The 13700-nt window shown below is 49.3% G+C and overlaps 2 protein-coding genes across 5 annotated transcripts in view; one reads left to right on the forward strand and one right to left on the reverse strand.

The window, feature by feature from the left end:
* Positions 1 to 4980, reverse strand: part of GNA13 (G protein subunit alpha 13) — a 29322-nt gene extending 24342 nt beyond the window's left edge. Inside the window, exons 1-2 of the mRNA XM_056338543.1 lie at positions 4616 to 4980; positions 2611 to 2837 (exon numbers count right to left, since the gene is read on the reverse strand). Coding sequence (XP_056194518.1) covers positions 2611 to 2837; positions 4616 to 4898 — 510 coding nt within the window. The 5' untranslated portion in view covers positions 4899 to 4980. The remainder of the gene's footprint in view (positions 1 to 2610; positions 2838 to 4615) is intronic.
* Positions 4981 to 11622: 6642 nt separating this feature from the next.
* The window catches only part of RGS9 (regulator of G protein signaling 9), a 34048-nt gene continuing 31970 nt past the window's right edge, over positions 11623 to 13700 (forward strand). For 2 of the 4 annotated variants that reach the window (XM_056349681.1, XM_056349690.1), the window contains exon 1: positions 11623 to 11805. In XM_056349681.1, coding sequence (XP_056205656.1) covers positions 11743 to 11805 — 63 coding nt within the window. In that variant the 5' untranslated portion in view covers positions 11623 to 11742. The remainder of the gene's footprint in view (positions 11806 to 13700) is intronic. The other 2 variants (XR_008823593.1, XM_056349698.1) reach the window with 1 other exon arrangement.

Consider the following 13700-nt stretch of genomic DNA (forward strand, 5'->3'; position numbering starts at 1 on the left):
TCTTTAAGTGTTAACCATATATGTGCAGAAATTTTAATCTTAAATCCTCTTTCTCTGTACTTCCTATCTGTCCAAGCTACACATGACTTCTACAATTACACTCTTGCTTCCTTTCCTCCAGAACTTCTATGTAAATTTTAACATTTTTCACTCCTTATCCATCACTGCTCTGTTCTTCATTTGCTCACTTCTACCTTTGCCCCAAAGTGCCCTATTCCCATGATAAACAATACTTTTCCAGCATTCCTGCCTGCGGGCTCTTAATATGAACCATGTTTTTTAGTGCAGTGTCAAACTCCTTGCAGTGAAAAAAGTTAAACTCACTCAACACTCTGAAGTCAAGAGGATATAGAGTCAAATAATACTCTTCTACCACGCTCAGTCCCAGCATTTTACACATTTTTTTAATGCCACTTTTCCCTCTCTCCTACTCATCTAATGATTGCTGGTCTCTCTCCTTTCATTACATTTTTGTGCCATAAGCAGTTGAACTGGAAGCAGAACAGTATTTTTCTCTTATTCCCCATTTTACAACGCTAAAATTTTCAGTCTTGAATCCTTACTTCAAGAGTCCGTACTCGATACAACTGAAACGTCTGTGTCTCTTCCAACTTCCCCCTGCTCTGCCTCCTGACTCGGGTACGCCTGTCACTCCCTCCTTAACCATCTGTGTCTTCTTTCCATATTATAGCACATATCTAAACTCTCTGAACACTCTTCTCCAAAGCCTGTCAGCAGGTACGGCAAAAATACATACCGCTTTCAGGAGTTTTCCGCCCGCCATCCTGCCACCCACATGCAGCTCTGTCATAAGTTACGCTTGAAGCTTACTGGGATAAAACTGAGACTTCACACTTGGCCAGCACTGATCACACTGCTTGCATGCAATACAATGACATCATTCAGCTTTGCTTTTTTTCTTCCTCATGTTTATAACTTGGCATAAATATGTCAGGCTGAGATTTTGAAAGGATTTAGGAAATAAAGCAATGTAAAGTATAAATGAAGCAGTTACCTTACTTTCAAAAATTAGTATTAGAACCGTACTCAACTATTAAGAGCCCTTAAAAAAAATATTCTTGAGTTCTGGCTAAAACACAACACGATCCATATATATTTTTGCAGAGAACATCATACAGATTTAGGGATTTCCAAAAGAAAGCAACAGTTGGGTTTTTTTCCCGGACAGATTCAGAGCACATTCTTCAAATCCTACTCAAAGTGAAACTCTGTACATGCTTCAGTTATGGGAAGAACCTAATTCTCAGAGACTCAAAGATGACAGAATAGTAATAGCTCCCTTTTCCTTCACTACTTAGCCTGAAGTCACTAAACATGCTTAAACAAAGACAAAACAATTTTATTTAACGGATTTTCAAACAGATTACTTCAGCACAGTGACATATGCACCAGAAAAGGATCTTGACTACAGTAGAGCAATTACCCTTTTACTATCACTTTGAAGGAAAAACACAAGGAGCAACAGGTCTCATTAGAAACTTATTTACATAGCTCAGAACTAGGCTGGGCAGGTGATAGGCTACTGGAGCACCTGCCCATTCTGCAATCTCTAGAAGACTTTCTGTGATCAGCGCAATACATATTTATAGTGCATTTACACAACCTATTTAAGTCAGAGTGTGATTACACAACATTCATAATAGCTCAACAGGAGACATCATCAGCTATTGTTCAGATTCACACTAACACAAAGGTTATTTTTAAGACATAAAAGCACAAAGCCACTTAGGTTTAAGACACCTACAAGTACAGATTTAATCTATTTTAAGGTTCTCAACCACTAACCCCCACAAAACCCTATGCCAGTGGCATTTACTACACAGGCCTATGAGCCAATAACCACCAAATTTAACTTAAATTCTTTGTTTCCTTTTGCAGCACTTGCATGGAAATGGAGCAAAGGGACTTCAGCTGTCACAGACAGTTAAAGCTCCAGCTCAAGAATCAAGACACGTTACTTCTTCCTTTCCAACCCCACTATTGACTCCATCTCAGCCTCACTATTAAACTGTATACTCCATCTCCAGCTGAGAACTCCGATATAACAAAAATCTCATTACATGAGTATTAACATAGACATTCAAAATTAAACAGGAAGTATACAAAGGGAATGTTTGCTAGATTGCTCAAATTGGAATAGAGAAGGGAGTGGTTTTTAAATTCTTCTCATTAACCCATGCATATCTTTTCTTAAAAATCACGTTACTATAAAGTCTTCCTTTACTGCAAATCATTTTGTTTTGTTTTGGTTTTAAGTTGATACACTAGTTAACAAAGGGTGGAAATAACCATATGGTAAAAACACTATGCAGTTTCTAGCTTTGTTAGAAAACATAAAAGCCCTCTGTACTTCAGCTTTCTCACATATGAAATGAGGACAATTATGTCAAAAGCTCTTTATTATTCTTGGTTTTTTTAAAAAAAAAAGGGGGCGGGGAAGAGATAAATGCATCTGTTTGTAATACCACAGTGCAACAGTCTGCCACTCAAAAATGCTTAAGGTCTGTAAGGATCAGTGTCTTACAGAAAAGCAACACAGGAACGAGAATCATACGTACTCAATTAAAAACACTGAAACACAAATCTTACCAGCTGGAATTCTCTGCGCCTGTCGTATGCATGCTGGATACCGCTATCCGCCCATAGAGCTCTTATGGCTGGAAGGTACTGTAAAAAAACTGCCGTCTCCACCATGCCTTGCACCACCATGACTGACCGAGTATCAAAAGCCATCATCGTATCTCCATTACTCTGGTTAGCAGGATCTCCCCAAGGGATATGAAGTTTCTCTCTGGCATCTACGAGGACTCTCACACCTTTAACAACATGAAAGAGCACTGCAATTAGAGCTTCTCAGCATCTACTATTTCACTAGCCTACAAATCTGCGAAGATTCAAACAATGCACTTACTCTGTACAGTCAAAGCTCAACAGGACTATCCACCCAGTAGGAAATCAGTTTCTGAAAGACCCATTCAAAGCGCTACATTTTCAGGTAATATCAAAACACAAGGTATTTGCCATCTGAAAACCATGGCCGTGATCAACAATATAATATCCATCCTACAAGTTAAACTCCTGAAAAAGTGCTATTTTTAATTACTAAATCCCTAGTCCGTGCTACCAAGGAAACTTTTACCTGGCACGAACACAAGACAAACGAAGTATGTTTAAAAGCTTATTTCAGAGTATGTTAAACCATCAGACAGCTTATTTTAAGGTTCCCTACTTTTTGTATTCTTACAAACTTGGCATCTAGTTACTACTGTCTTTAACATTTTCAGAGATACAAAGACAGTATTTACTAAAATCACAGCACTTTTTAGAAAATATGGTTTCACTGCTGAAGTGCAGAAGGAGTTGCATCACCTAAAGATGTCCCTGCACTTTTTTTGTTGTTTTGGTAAACATTCTCTAGGAGAAACAGAGTATTTTAAACCTCCCTTATAAAGGAATAAATCAAAAATTACTCTGCTCATACTAACAAGGGAAATTAATTCTAGTACTGATTTTACTGATGAAGAAGAAAAAGAAAATTCCAGAAAGAATAAGCCACCGTAAAGACATGGGGAGAGGTATAAGAACATTAAGATGTAGTAACGAACAACTCTATAATAACATATTTGTTCAATGCCAAAGTATTTTTTCAAGCTTCACTCTCTTTCCATAATTTTTCAAACTGTCAAAAGCGATGACTGCAGGAAAGCTGCCTCCAAAAGAGATCTGCAGCTCCTACGGTGTATTTTCACAGAGCAGGAAGTACCTTACTTTATTAATAAACTATAACCTGGTCAACATACACGCTCATGATTTCTACTGCCTTGCTATTTATAGTTTTTCCGGGCTTGATTTGTAAACAGCTTTGTATAACCATTCTCCCTCGGAGTCACTGGAGCTCAGCTCCGGTCAAGCGCGGGGCCGAGGCCTGACAACCTTCGTTGCTCCCAGACGCTCACGGAGACCGTGCAGCTACCGCACAGCCCGAACCCAAAACGCGACGAGCGATTTAGATCAGAGAGCGAAATAAGCGAGGGTGACAGCAGCGAAATCCAGAGCCGCTCCTAGCCGTGCGCGGCGGTTCTGGCAGCGCACCCGTGAGGGGGGCTCCGTCCGTGGATGTGTCAGCCCCGTCCGCAGCGCCACGGCCGCGCTCCCCGCAGCAGGGCCAAGTGCGGAGGCGCTGCCCCCCGCCGCCGGACACGGCTCCCCCTCACGCCCCCTCAGGTGCATCTGCCCCCCATCCATGGCCGCGATCGCGCCACCGGGACCTGGCCAAGCCAGGACCTCACGGACCGAACGCGCTGCTCCGCCGGCAGGAGCCACGGCGGGGCCCCCGGGCAGCGCCCGCGGCGGGGCAGGGCCGGCGGCGCTGACATGCGGCGGGCCCGGCCGCTCGCCCTCGGCGGGAGGAAGGGTGAGGCGCCCCAAGCCAGAGCGCCGACCGGGCGGCAGCGGCCCCGCGGCTCCCCCCGGCCCGGGGGACCCCCCTCCCTCCGCTCCCGCCCGCAGGCCGCCGCCCCCCCGCCCTCCCCCCGCAGGCCGCCGGCCCGGTGCCTGGCAGGGCGGGCCGGCCTCGCCGCCGCCGCTCACCCACCCTTGATCACGTTGCTGTAGATGGTGGCGCGGAACTCCTCGCGGGCCGCCCGGTCCCAGTCCTGCCCGTGGATGATCCGCATCTGCTTGAGGAAGGTGGACTTGCCGCTCTCGCCCGCGCCCAGCAGCAGGATCTTGACGAGGCGCTTCACGTACGTCTTCTCGCGGTTGAGGCACTTGTCGATCTCCTTGGACTTGCGCTGCTGCTCGGCCTCACCGCTGGTGAGCAGGCAGCCGGGGAAGCAGCCCGACAGCACGGAGCGCGACGGCAGGAAGTCCGCCATCTTAGCGAGCACTGCCAGCGAGGGAGCGGCCGCCCGGCCCGGCCCGCACCAGCCCGCTCTCTGCCCGCGCACGCGCGCCCGCCGCCCCGCCCCGCCCCACGCGCTCGCTCCCGCCTCACCCGCCCGCTCACGTGACCGCGCGCCGCCGCCCGCGTCACGTGACGCGCCCAGCTCTCCCCCCCCCCCTCGCAGCCCGCCTCCGACGGGAGGCATCACGTGGCCTTCGCTCGCTCCAGCCCGTAGCGGGGGCCCCGCCCACCGCGGCGACTCACAGGAAATGGCGGGAAGCGGCGGCGGGCGCTGCCGGCTGTGAGGCTGGCGGGGCCGCGTCCGTAGCTGTGACCGAGGCGAGGCGTGTGCTCACCTGAGGGACCGTGAGGCCCGGGCTCAACCCGTCCCACCGGCGACACCGCCGCCGGTGCAGGGGAGCTGACAGGCGGGCGGCCGGGGGAGGTCAGCCCTCGGTCAGGGGGGGCAGGATGACTCTTGCCAGCTAAGCAGTTTTTGTTCTCGGTACCAAAAGAAAACAGTTTCGTTAGAACGCTTTGAACAGTTTGGCACGTACTTCCTCTTTGCTCCTCTGAGGAGAGCTCTCCAGTACTGCTAGGATACAGCACCAGGCTGAGCAAACACACTGCTGCTGGGCCTCATGCAGGGACTGCGTGCAGGCAGAGTGGTAAAAAGCCAAGGGAGCTCTTTATCCCGTTCCTAAGTTTTAAAAAAAACAAAGAATTTTCAAGTGCTTAATAGTAAAACTTTCCTAAAAGTTGGCAAGCCTTCCAAGGGGTAGCGCAAATTATAAGCTAAGGGACCCACAAGGACTGAAAATGCCACTCTTTGTGTGACCCATTTCTGAGCACAATTGTTAGGTTCATCATTTGTGCAAAAAATTACCATCAGTTACACCAGCATAGTGCAAGGTGATACAACTCCACTGCCTACACAGAAACAGACTGGCTGAAGATGAGGTCCATAAAATGAAAGACAAAAAGAGACAGTAATGTTTTGTATTACTTTGGGTATCGATGCAACTTTTCAAAACTACTCAGAGGTCTTACGTACAACACGTTGGTCAGATCAGCAAGCCTGTAGTCCCACGTCCCTGGTCACTGACACACTGGTTATGTTCTGTAGGTATGAGGACAGAGAGAAAACACATGACTAAAAGGCAAGCACACATGCATGTGTGGTGTAGCTCAGCTGCAAGCACGCATGTCCGTGTCATGCTTTCCTGACATGGCTATTTATAGCACAGAAATCACATAACACAATTACATATGCAAAGAGTACATTAAACATTTGTCTCTCCTTACATCTCCTTAACTTTGATATCTGCTCCTTTTTATCTCAATTTTTTTCTGCTTTTTTTTTCTAACAATAATTTAGAAAAAGAAATGACTGAGCAAACTGAGATGAGTTTAGCACAAGGCAATGTCACTTTGCGTCAGCTGGAAGGACCTTCAAAATCTGCAATGAGTATCAGTGTTCACACCATAGACAGACAACGGCCCCACATGGAGATAAATTCCACATTAATTATTCCATATGGCCTTACAAAAAAAGAAAAAAAAAAGCAAAGCATTTCTTACAGGAGAACAAGATGTGGTATAAAATTAATATACTCATCCAAGAAGCACATCCTGGTGGTCTTGATACAGATGTGGAAGCCAGTCATTCCTGAGCTCTAGTCCAAGTTTTAAAACTAGGTGATCTTTGCGGTCATGACACAGCTCTCATCTCATCTTCAGAAATGTGGAACACTCCTGAGTTTCTAGAAGTCCTCTCAGAACAGTAGTTTTCAGTGAATGAAAATCCTATCAAAGTTTCTCCTTTTGTGCTTCTTGTCTGCAAAGTGAAACTGGTAAAAGCACTTTTGCATTCCTTCAAAAAGGTTAAAGTTCTTGCTAAGGGAAAGTGAACATTTATTGCCTCTTAGTGAAGGAGAAAGTTAAAAACAAAGGAACAAAACATAGAAACAATACTGGTTGCTTACTTTTTGAGAAGCTAATTAACACCTACCAGCGAAGTATAACCAAAAAAACACGTGCCATAAGCAGTAGAAGCAGATTAAGAAAATCATAGCTGCGCAGCAGGGAAGATAACAAACAGCCAAGCTTGCACAAGGGTGGCACGAGTCCTTGCCTTCCAGGCCAGCAGCAAGATGCACCTAAAACCTGGACTACAACAATAAAGGATGAATGAATGAAGAGTAAAAGCTGTTTTCTGGTGTCTGGCAACAGCAGCATCACCTTCCTAACCCAAGGCATCTCTTGCCAGAGGCCAGAGCTGGTGACGAACAGGCTTGTCCTAGGGCTACCTGTGCTTCTGACTCTGGTTGGCCTCCCTGGTAGTCTCAGTTTTGCCCTTTTCCTGCCTCTTTTTCCTCTTTTCACTTCGCTTTTCCCCATGGACTTGCCTACCTGGTGACTTTGCTAAAGCCTCCCTTTGTTCTGGCCTCTCCCTCCAGCTGCCCTGCGTAACCATCACACTCCAGTCATCGGCTTCCTGCTGTCCCTCTTGGCACAGGTCCCTCCACTCCTGCCTGCTGCCACCCTGCTCTCTCAAATTTGTCACCTTATTCTCTAATACTGTCATTCCACCTACCCAGCTGCCCAAGTCACCTGAGTCTTGGGTAGCTCCCAGCCTCTTCCCTCCTCTCCACATTCCCATTGTCTGGGGAGCCCTCCAAAACCTCCTAGGTATGCCATTCCCATCTCCTGGCACAGGAGCATGGCTCTCAGCTGCTGCAGAGGGGAAAGGGCTATTCCTGCCTGAGGATGGTGGTGTTCCCTGGAGAGGACACTGAAGTGGGCTCAGCGTCACTCAGCTCAGCAGCGGAAGCCAAATAGCTCAGTCCTGAGTCAGGTGTTAACCCAGCTGCATCCTCTTACCCCAGCAGCCAGGCTTCATCTCTAAGGCAGGGTGCATAAGGTCTTTCTCTGTTTTGCTTTTTTCCTTCCTCTTTGCCACTTCTTTCCTAAGCTTTCCTGTCCCTGGAAAGTCCAGGAGTGACGGGAAGCAAACGTTGCCCATTTGCGCTCACAGCTCTTCCCATGTGGCTGCTAAGGAAGCATCTCATTTTGAGTGCTGTGCCCTACCACCCTACCAGACAGGACAATGGACTCTGGAGATACTGCTTTAACTGTTGCCTTGCTGGGAGACCTGAGAGTAAGTCATATCTCTCTCTCTGTGCCACGGTTTGCCCTCTTTTTGTTCTGGTGGTGGGGTATTGTTTCTTTGTTTGGGGTTTTTTTTTTGGTAAACTACTTTGAAATCTTCCTGGAAGGAACTGTGTACTGAAATTCAGCCTGCGCTTGCCACGCTTGCAGTACCATTCTTGTTGCTTCACTTATGCTACCCCCTTCCTTCCCCTCAGGGCTGTCCCCAGTTTCCTTAGATAGAAAGGTAGTTTACTCACCGCATGCCTCTTTTGTTGTATGATTCAACTTCTGATGTGTGAAGGAGGGGCAACCGCGTAGGAAACGTGATCTTTAAAAAACGGGGGGATTCCCTCTGCAGTGCGTTCCACAAGAGGAACTGCTGAGAATTGCAAGCGGGCCTGTTGAGAGCAATCACAGCTTATGGAGGCTTCACAAGGAGAAGAGGGAGACAAAATTCACCTCTTGCCAGACCTTTCCCCACCTGGGACACGTCCTGTGGCCTCAGGTGCAGGTTTAGAGGAATCTGTGGGCCCTGGAGAGCGTGCGGGTGTGCACTGTTGCCCTGTGACACATTGACCACATGTGTATTTTCACTATAGCGTCACATACCGCCTGCATAGCGTATGAACATCCATGTAAACTTTCAGTTACATAAATAGCGCTGCATTTACTGTAAAAAGCAGGCACTGGGAGGCAAAGTGGACTCTGCAGGAAATGTCTTTCTTCGTTATCTGGGGTGCAAAAAAGCCAGAACTTGGGTAGCCAGAAATCAGCAGGGAGACTGCACCACTGCTGCCGGTGCTGTCTGCCACTGTTCCCCACTGTGCAAGTCCCTTGCTTTCTTGACCGACAAATTCACACAGAAAATGGCCAGACTGGGTCAGGGACTAGAATTGTTTGCTTTCCACAAGTGCAAGCCCTGGAGTGTCTAGCCTTCACAAGCTTGTATAATCTGATTTAAATGCCTCGTGCTTCACGTGGCAGATCTGCTGTAGAGCATTAGCTGCTGGGGCAGTTCACCTGGGCAGCAAGTGAAATGCGGTTCGTCTCTGATTTTGTGCTAGGTGGTTTGGATCATGTACAGATGTTAACAAAGCTGAATTTACATGGGACATCTTCTAGAGCAAAGACACAAAGTAGCTTTGTCACAGAAAGAGAAATATCCATATTCTTTATTTTAGCTTGTCAGAGAAGACTAGAAATGGAGAAAAATCCATGCCTGATCTACAAGGAAGTGTCTGTGGTGGGCTGGCAGGATTTAAAATTACTGGGAGCTTTGGAGTTCAGCAAGGTTGAAGAGCTCATACCTTAGCTTGAGCTCTTCAGAACTATTTCTCCTGGATCTCCTGCAAGAAAATTTTATTCTTTCTGAATTCATTTTAGACCCAGTTTTCAAATGTTTTTCATGGATAAGACACCTATATTCCTCACTGGAACTTTTAAAGTCAGTATTTTGGGATGAAACGACCATTTTTATTCCTTTAAGTATGGGGGGCACAGAGCTGGCAGTGATTGATCCTTTACTCAGGCCAGTGTCTGCACCTCACCTAGAGCAGTTCCGAGTCCTTCCACCACCTGGGAGGGAGAAGGAAAACGGCTGTTCAGAGGAACTATCTGTAGTTTATAACAAGTTTTGCTGGTTTGCTTACCAAACTAAGAAACTGAGATGAGCTACATCTTTTTGCGTGCTATTTACCCTGACATTACGTCCGAAAGGATTACTTCCACGTATAGAGGTTGCATTCTCCTGCCAGTATCGGTCTCTCTCAGAAATGGAAGCGCTTTTATTAGCTGGCATTTTCAAAATGCCTGCATGTCTTCACTGTCCTTTCCCTTGCTTCCTCTGACTCCACTCTGAATTCCCTCTCTCTTGCTGTTTGCCTCCAGAACCGCCCGTTCTACTGGAGTTTCTGTCACCTCTGCCATTTCAGAGGGCCACTGGGATCTGAGCTTGGTTTCAGAGAACAAAACAGCACCTCAGCACTTGAAATTATGAGATGCTGCAAATGCGTGAAGAACTCTCCCCCTGCTCCTTCTGGCTGTCAGCTGATACCTTGAAGCATAAGGTATGATAACTTTGATACTAACATGTGGAATGACAGAGATTACTCATAATGATTAAATCACCTAGCAGCATGGAGCAGAGAAGAGTGGAAAAGCCTTCTGGAAAGCATGGAGCATCTGATCCAGCAGCTGCTGTGACTCACAGGGGGATTTCACATGGGAATGACTGAGCAGACACAGGAGAAGGGCCTTCCAAAGCACTGGCTTGCACAGATACTGTATAGAGTGGAGACAAAGATAAAACACTTCCATAAGGGCAGCAAAGCAACCGGGAAAGCAGCCCGTGCCTTCAGGGTATTGCTATGAATGGAAAAAGCACTCCGCTCCAAGTTCAGAGCCAACATGCTTTCCTCAAACGTGCAAACCACTGATCGTAACACCAGAACAGTCACAAACACTGTGGTGGGGAAGGCATTGCCCTGAGAAACAGCTGTGCACGTGTGTAGGAAGCGTGGGTGCTCCCTGTGACTTGGAAACACAGATGTGTAGTATGTTATATACACATCGATGGGGCTATAAATGTGCCTGTATGTCCAGGGGACACACAGGAGCATGACGGCAGCATTGGGTGGGATCTGCTCCTGGAGAGTGTGGTGTGGTGAGTGCCTGCTCAGTATGTGTACACATAGCACTGTGCACGCCGAGGTGTGAGCACATGCTCCCACGTGCATTCCGTGCAGTGTGCAGGGAGGTTTGCACACACCACGTGTAGGTGCCTGTCATGCAAAAGGGCAACACACCCACGTGGCTGGCAGGAATTCCTGGGAATGCCTCCTAGGAGCCTTGGCGCAATTAGATTCTGCATGAGTGGGGACCCAACCCTCTCCCCCTGCCCGGCTGGGCTGTGCTGGCAGGCCGAGCCCTGGGCAGCTGGGGGAAACGCCACCATTTTCTGAAGAAACCAGAAAAAATGGAGCTCTGTTCCTAGCACTGCCAGCTGGGTACCGCTCCTCCTGGCATGAACATGAGCCAGCTCCATTGCGAGGAAGCACTCTGTAACCCACTGCCTTCCTCTCTGTCACCATTTCCATGCATGGCAAAGCCACCAACCCCCCCCCAAACCCACCCGGTGGGCTGCTGCACCCACAGCTGAGCTGAGCTAATCAAGAGCTCGACCAAGGCTGGTGGCATTCAAGAAGCAGACGCCTGAAGCACTGCTCACCTCCCGCACCAGCGCCACACGCCATTGCAGCAGCTGGCTCCGGTGGCCTGGTCGTTCCCTAGCTTGTACCCTGGCTCTCTACATAGAGACCAGCAGCGCTGGGGGGCGCCACCAGCTCCTGCCCTGCGCAAACACTCCCCTTTGTAAGGGCCGTTTGCAGTGCGACCCCCGGGCTGCGCGCACGCGGGCAGGGGCAGGGGCAGGGGCCGGCGGCCGGCACCCTCCGCCGCGCGCTCCCGCTAGCGCCCCGAGGCGGCAACCGCGCCGCCCCGCGCCTTCATGTAAATGAGCGTGGGGCGGCGGGTGGTGATTGGCTGCGGCGCGCAGCGCTGGCGCCGCCCCCGGCAGGGAGAGGAGGCGGCGGCGGCGGCGGGTGGCGGGCGGCCGCAGCCAGGTGCGCCCGGGGGCTGCCGCTCCGCCAGTGCGCTGCGCCCGCCGCGCTGCCCGGCCCGCCACCATGACCGTCGCACGGCTCGACCAGGGGCAGCGCCACCGGCCGCGGATGGCCTTCCTGAAAAAGGTGAGGGCTGAGCAGTGCGGGCACAGCCGCACCGCTGTGGGCATCGGCACCGGCGGGCACGTTGGGGGCCGCGTCCGGGCGGGGCGGAGCGGTGCCCGGGGCAGCGCTGAGTGGTGCTCCGGGCGGGGGGACCCGTGTCCATAGCATCCTGCCCGGCCGCGGCTCCCCGCCGCCCCCAGGGTGTGCGGGGTCCGAGGGGTGACAGCCCCATCCCTGGGGGTTTGGGGCCATGGCCTGTTGTGGAGCCCCGTGGATCTAGGGTTCAGTCTTGGGGGGCAGAGAGGCAACGTGTGCTGATGTCACGGAGGAAATAAAACTGTAATTTTGTTTATTTTTGTAGCTTAGACTCAGCTAAATTCGCCTGACACGTTTCCTTCCTCGCCCATTTCTTCCACAAAGACCCTCAAAACCGTGTCGTTTCCCAGGGAAAACCCATCATCTATGGTGCCAGGCTGCTCAGTTAAGCTCTGGGCCACAGTCAGTCCAGTGTGTGCATTCCCAGTGCTTCCAGTTTGCTTTCAGAGGACGTATCACGGCCAACTGTCTGCTCTCTGTCTCTTTCCACTTTTTCAAAAATGAGCGTATTTGTGACCAAAAACAGTTGAAAGAGTGGGAAGATGTAGCCTACACTTTTGGATGCGATGCATAATTTTGGAAAGCATTTGGTGTTCTTTTTTTTTACAGCATTCATTCAAAAGTGTAGCCAGTTCTAGTATAACTGGTATCTGCAGATTTTAAAAAGCAGAGTCTTTTCTCCCACACACCTCTCCTGCCCGTGGCTTATCTTGTTGAGAGGAATTAACTGAATTTCCAGTGACAAATACAGCCAGCTAGTTGCTGTTTGAGTTGCACTTAGCTCTCCTACAACACCCACGACCTAAGGAGGATTCCGAGGGGAAAAAGGAGGGAATGTGAGGCTATTCCATGCTAAGGTACAAGCTTGGCAATACAAGCACCATATTTTTTAATACTGGAGGAAGTAAAGAAGGTATTTTCTTTGGTTCTGTGTCTTTCAAGGTAAATTTGGCTGGGGAGCCCTGCCAGAGGAAATAATCTGGGCCAAATTCTGCACTGAGTAATACTCCATGGAGTTGGATGCGGGGGTGCAGAAGAGAAGCTGTGTTCTTTGAGAAAACAACCACCAGCAGCTGTGCTTTAGCTGCTTCCTAGGAGCATAGCAGTCTTTGCAAAGTGCTCAGAGTTCCTCAGGTGGGAAGATCCGTTAAAATGCAGTGTATTGCTGTTACAGAGCACGCACCTCTCGCACTGTGAGCAGCAAGAGGGTTTGAGTAGTTCTAGTGCTTTGCAAGTCTAAGACCTGTTAGCACTAGGAAGAGAAGCTCCCAGATGGTCAGCAGAAGGGCTTTGGCTCTCATTGCTGCCTTCATTCCTCCTCTCTTTTTTTCCGAAGCTGGGTATGGAGCCTGGGCTGTTACATGGCATTGTGGTCTGTATGCAGCCAGCCATGTCCTCAGAGCTGAAATACTGAGCACCTTTACTGGTTGCCTGTGTGGTGGGAGCTGAGGATGCTCAGCATGCATCCAACAAGTACCTTTGCAGGCTTAGATCTGTGAGGAGCTAAAATCCTAGAGAAGCTTTCTTAATTGCTTAAGTCTGTGCTCAAGCTTTGCCACCAGCTGGCACATATGCTGTAACCTTGGGTTTGCTCCAGCCACACGAAGGGATTCCTGCTGTGCTGTCAGGCTGCTGGCCTTGTTCTGCCTTTGCAGCTGTGATTCATCTCCATGCGCTGGTTCTCCAGCAAGCAGCTTGCGACTGCAGCAATCCTGCCCTCGGACAGGGGGAGAAGAAAGGGGGTAGCTTTAGGGGTGGTGGGCAGTGCTGTGTACGTGCTGTGATGCTGCTCTTGCATGACTTGGACTGGATGTAGAGCT

This window comes from Falco biarmicus, chromosome 1, assembly GCF_023638135.1.
Source record: "Falco biarmicus isolate bFalBia1 chromosome 1, bFalBia1.pri, whole genome shotgun sequence".
Classification (NCBI taxonomy): Eukaryota; Metazoa; Chordata; class Aves; order Falconiformes; family Falconidae; genus Falco; species Falco biarmicus.